We start from the raw sequence: 6,000 nt of genomic DNA, 5'->3' as shown, positions 1-6,000 counted from the left end.
AAGGCGTCCTGTAGGAAACTTCCGATTTTCACAGTGTCGTGGTTTAACTCTGGCCAACAACTAAAGCACCATGCAGCTGCCTGCTCACTTTCCCCCGCGGTGGGATGGGGGAAGAGGATCGGAAGAGCAAAAGTGAGAAAACTCATGGGTTGAAGTAAAGACAGTTTAACAGTTAAAGCAAAAGCTGTCCATGCAAGTAAACCAAAACACGGAATTCATTCACCACTCCCCATGGGCAGGCAGGTTCAGCCACCCCCAGGAAAGCAGGGCTCCATCACGCATAACAGTTACTTGGGAAGACAAACGTCATCACTCTGAATGTCTCCCCTTCCCTCTTCTTCCCCCAGCTTATATTACACTCAGCATGATGTCATAGGGTATGGAATACCCCTTTGGCTAGTTCAGCTCAGCTGTGCTGGCTCTGTCCCCTCCCAGCTTCCCGTGCCCCTCCAGCCCTCTCGCTGACAGGGCCTGAGAAACTGAAAAGTCCTTGATTTAGTATAAACTTTACCTAGCAAAAGCTAAAAACATCTGTGTCCTATCAACATTGTTCTCACACCAAAGCCAAAGCACAGCACTGCACCAGCTACTAAGAAGAAAATTAACTCTAACCCAGCTGAAACCAGGGCACATGGGCAGTAGGATCAAGAGTGTGGGTCACTCTCATCCTGGCATAGGTCTTTGTGAGAAGGAACAGGGTCTTGCTCTGGGAAGGAGGTGGATATATTCCACTTCTACTGACTGATGTCATGTTTCCAGTGGAGGAACTACCACACAGTCAGTCTGGACAGTAAAGTTTCTGTCATTTTCTCTTAACAGTAAGCCAACGACTGTAATTACTGTTGTCATGATTTCACTGTAAGACACTGAAATACTTGGGCCTCACACTCCCTCATTCTCTGAAATTTTGCAGTATTTTAACTTACCTGGTTTCAAGGGAGCTACTTCTAAATTTAAGCTAGTCAAGAGAGAATCCGATCTTGTTTGCGCTACCAAGCCTCCCAAAGGATTTATTGTGCTGTAAGCAACCACTCCATTCTCTGTTTACCTTGCAGGTAATAACAAGAATATTCTGTGGAGAATTCAAACACAGAAGAAACATACCAGACAAGTCACTGAAAGAAATTTAAGGCTTACCTTTCTCTGTAAACACATAATGCATTAGTAGATTAATTTCCCATTAGATAAATGAATGACATCAGATGCAGCATGCTACAGAAGATGAACTGCATATCAGATGCAGTAAAACTCTAATCACAATTAAAATAGTCAAGTAAACATTATTTGAGTCAGAATCAAGCTACACTAGGGTAGCTCTTCACCATGATGTTAGGTTTGAAGTGTAGCTTCACGCCTACATTAAAGTGACCCTGGTTACTGAGGACTCCCATTCAATCACCTGAAATTTGTTGTCTCTGCAGTGGAGAACTGTATGTTTATTACAAAGCTGGGTTTTGATAAAATTACTGAGAAGACAGACACAGATACTTTAAGCAGTGTATTTAAAACTGAAATTAAAAAAACAGAAACAAAAAGCTCTTGATCCATGTCTTCAACATCAGCACTGTGACAAGAAGCACAGTAACCAAAGATGCAGCAAAATTGTCATGATACCGATAATACAGAAATACCTACCATAGCATGATGATAAATCACAATATTGCTAACTATGCTGAGACAAACAGCATACATAGATGAACAAAATATAATGACATGGCTTTAGCATCACCATTTGTGTAAAGTGGCATAGTCATTTGGAAGGACAATCTGAATCACATAGTTCTAACTGTTACATGAAATAAAGGATAACAGTCAATTAAGCCTGCTCATCTGCAAGATTCACTATACACTGGGTATATGAACATAACCACACAAGTTTTCAGGTTACATCAGGTCAATCAGAATCAACTGATATAAGTGGTCTTGGGAAGAGTTTAGAAAACCGAAAGCCATATTCAGGCCTGAAGTCTATGCAGTCCTTAGCTTACCTAAAGGTATATGGGACTTAAAGGAAGTATGCTCATGGGCATCAACAGAGGTCCAAGATGATTGTTTTTAAATGCTTTGTAAACTACAGATATGACCTACAGAAGGATGGAGACTCAGAAGAGCTGCATGTTAAGTAATGGGTAGGATACATGTTAGGTGCTTGGATTTTTCCTAACCTCTTCATTCCAGTCAAAATCTAATGTAGCATCATCTAGCTCTGCTATGGAGAAGAGAGATTTTTGTGTGACCACACTGGCTTTACTAGCATTTCCCAGCGCAAAACTCTTCCTTCCGCTAGGATTGCTCACATGCACCTTCAGCAATGGGCTATGGCTTTCCTTGTTAGTGTCAATGTTAATGGTAGGTGAGGTTTCTAATTTTGACTTAGGATGTGATGCAAAGGAGAATGTTGACAGTTTGACTAATGTACTGGAGTGCACCTTCCCTATGCCTGGGTCACCAAGCTTCTCCTCTCCCTCCCTTTTCTTTTCAGTGGGTGGAGATGGCACAGCATGAAAAGTGACATCAGAGAGCACTGTTACACTTCCTCTGATGTCTTTCCCTAAGGCCTGACTCCGTTGCTTTTCTCTCCCTTTATTATCAATTGATTGTTTTTCCAAACTATTTTTTCCTAAGCGAGTCAATGTCATCTTGCATTTCTCAGGGGGGCAGCATTCTTCTGGTAGCTGCTCTCCCAGGAGGTGCTCTCCAGGCTTAAAAATAGTTTCACTCTGAAAAAGAGAAAATTCTTCATTTTTCTTCTCTGAAGAATGATCAAGTTTTGTCCTTGGTCTGAAAGAAAATTTAGCTAGTTTAGCTGCTGGAGGACTTTCGCTGTCAAGGATTTCTGGCTCATGGGAACTTACAACCTTTTTTTCCTTCACTGTTTGACCTTTACTTTGTTTCCTCATGGAAATTGTTGCAGTTTTTGCTGCTACAGATACACTGTTCTTTTCCTCCACTAGCACAGAATCTGCATCACTTGAAAGATCTGACAGGCCAGACCTGGGTAATACTGAAGGAACGGCATTTGCCTCGGGGTCCTGTGTACTTGTAAAGAATCCATGTGATTTCTCTGTGTGCAGTCTCTGCCAGCTTTTAGAAACCCGTTGCGTAACTGAATCCGGCACACTAGCACTTGGTGATGCTGGGTCTTGAATATTTGCTTCTGAGGGAAAAGAGTTGTGTTCTTCAGTTCTTTTCCTGCTTCTCTTGGAAATTTTGTCTTGTTCCAAAGGAGCATGTAGATTGACAGCTGCTAATGACTCTTTCATTCCATTTCCCCTCCTCGGTATGCAAGCACTGCTTTCTTCAGAACAGAATGTTTTACAAAGGGTTTTCGAAGCCAAGTTATTTGGAGATATCTTGGGCACTGGAGGCTCTTTCTGAAAAGTTTCTTCAGCATCAGTGTTGCTCTCTCCCAGGCTATCAAACCATGCCAGGCTTCCATTATCACCTCTCTTACTATGTTTAATCAAGTGGTTTGTATTTTGGTTATTACCATGTGCTGGGTTGCGCAAGGGTTCTAGATGTGTATCACCTTCACAGTTGCCTTCAGGCAAAGCAGGCTGTGGCCTGGAGTTATTGTCTTGTTGACTGGGAGGTTCTGACTGAGACATTTGCTTTGACTGTCCCAATACCTCCTTGTCCAAGCATCTTGTAGTAGTACTGAAACTCCTCTCTTCAGGCTGCAGCTGGCATGAATTTTCCTTTTGTAATCTATGAATGAAAAAAAAAAAAGTAATAGTAACTTATTTTTCATTTTCTTTCATTATTGCATTAGTCATCCTTAATATGTATGAACGGTGAAAAGCTACAAAAAGGTTGTTACTAAGTTTCACATACAGCTCTGAAAGCTGGTGTTGCAGTCTGTGATCTTTCAGCACCTTCTACAGTGTGGCAGAATTCAGTGTTCCCAAGAGAAGACAGGCAGATGGACAGAGAAAACAACCACATAAATTTCATTTCCTTGGGAAACCAATCAGAAAAAACCCCACCAAACAAATAGCTTTGCACTAATGCTAGAGTCTCTTAGGAATTACATATTTTGCAAGTATATCTAGAACAGGAACCTCATTAGATTTTATTTTGACCAATGCAAAGCCTCAAACGAGTTATCAGTATGGAAGATCTAGGTATTACTTGGCATAGTGGTTGCTGGTGGTTTTCTCTTACAATCACCATGCACTTAACACATCAAAACCTCCACATGACAGAGTGAAAGCATCTCAGAAACATATAAAACTTATCAGTCTGCAGCTATTAATATTCTCAGGGCCCTCCAAAACAACAGAGGTGCTAGAATGAGGGAACTTTCCAATCTCAGTATAGCTGGTACTCTGTCTATTGTACCTAAACATATAATTTCCAAGGGAGATGATAGCATTCCATGTTTCGCTAAATAGTGCTTCTAACCATGACCGAAGAGCAGCCACATTCTATCCCTAAAGTGACTGCATTAGTGTAGGTAAAATGATTCCTATGCATTACAAACAGTTCCTCTGCTATATGAGAGAGAAACCACTGTATTTACATGTGTTTTAGAACCATTATTATAATTATTTACTAATATGCTTATTCTTAAAATTTTGATGGAAAGTAGCAGAAATTATCTCACTTATCAAGAAGGGCTAAAAGACACATGCTTGTTTATTGAAATATAGTTTAGGGGGAATGCATGGGAGAAGCTGTCTAATTCAGACAGAATAGGTTGTTTTTAAAGAGGGCTACTTCAAAACAATCTCCCTGCTCATCCATGTCCTCTAAAGAACAAGTCCCTTCCCAATGTCAGATACTATTTGTAGACTCCCTCCAGACATTATTGTGAAACAATTCTTTTCCACTATTGAATTATTTTGTTACTTTGTGTATGATAACCTGTCAAGTCTTTGTAGCTCTTTCTGCAGAAGATCTTGCAGTCCCAGTAGCTCCAATATGAGTTCACACTGTGTTCGGTACTGTGCCATTGGATTTTCAGGAAATGAGGTGTGTAAGGCATTGATGCCTCCGAGAAGCGCACCCCCCTATGTCACCAAAGAGATTTAAAAAAAAATAAATAATGAAGCGATCTTTATTATTCAGCACCAAATTTAAACAGCAGAGACCACTTTATACACAATTCTGCCATAGATATTTTAAAGCTTAAGGCAGCACATATTTACTGAGTAACTGTATTCACACAAATAATCCCATTAGATCTGCTCACAAAGGCAAACTTGCTTGTACAGATAAAACAATTATGATTAAGTTTGCAGTTTACTCATACGGGTTTATTTTTATTTATACAAAAAATGGAAAGTCTACTTAAGGCTTGAGAACACCATTACCAAAAATGGAAATCACTATTAAAGAAATTTTCCAAATACCTTGTAAAAATTCCGCCCATATGAGCAACTTCTGTAACTGAAGTTCTAACTGCTAAAAGTTTTCATTAGCTTTGCCTAATTATTTAAATTGAAAGACCTGGGTATTAAGGCTTGTGAATACAGGGTAAATTGACAGGCAAAAATATTTCTGAATAGCACTTTAAGAGTAACTAACTATTCAGGAATAATCCCAGAGAGCAAGTGATTTTAATCTGGGGCAATTTTGCTGTCCCTTGTGAAAATGAAGTAGTTTTTATTTGGAAGAGAGCATCTGCACAAACGGATTTGTTCCACAACAAATCATCTAGAATAGCTCTGTAGTTTGTTGCTCTTTAGAAGAAACAACAACAATCTACCACAAACCCTCTATTTTGCCACAGATTAGCCAGCATTTACAGCTCCTGTCTGATCTATAAAGCTCAATACAACTAATGAACAAGATGCAGAGCAAGTGCCATGAGAGCAACAGCAAAAGTCAGCGGAGTCTCTAGGACCAGAAATTGCCAAATATGACATCATGTGAACCACATGTTTTCATTTGTGGCAATTTCTGGGTTTTCCATTTTGAAATTTTAACATTTAGTATTAAAAATATATAATTTTACATTGAAAAAACATCATTCTGGTGGCTAATTAAAGCCCTCTA

The 6,000-nt window shown here is 39.7% G+C and overlaps 1 protein-coding gene across 2 annotated transcripts in view; it reads right to left on the bottom strand.

The window, feature by feature from the left end:
- Positions 1-1,485: 1,485 nt before the first annotated feature.
- Positions 1,486-6,000, bottom strand: part of MCM9 (minichromosome maintenance 9 homologous recombination repair factor) — a 51,015-nt gene continuing 46,500 nt past the window's right edge. For both annotated transcript variants that reach the window (XM_040598285.1, XM_040598283.1), the window contains 2 exons: positions 4,867-5,012; positions 1,486-3,708 (listed from right to left, as the gene is read on the bottom strand). In XM_040598285.1, coding sequence (XP_040454219.1) covers positions 2,142-3,708; positions 4,867-5,012 — 1,713 coding nt within the window. In that variant the 3' untranslated portion in view covers positions 1,486-2,141. The remainder of the gene's footprint in view (positions 3,709-4,866; positions 5,013-6,000) is intronic.

The sequence above is a fragment of the Falco naumanni genome, chromosome 6 (assembly GCF_017639655.2).
Source record: "Falco naumanni isolate bFalNau1 chromosome 6, bFalNau1.pat, whole genome shotgun sequence".
Classification (NCBI taxonomy): domain Eukaryota; kingdom Metazoa; phylum Chordata; class Aves; order Falconiformes; family Falconidae; genus Falco; species Falco naumanni.
Note: the sequence above shows the minus strand (reverse complement) of the source record. Positions and strands in the feature narration are given on the sequence as shown.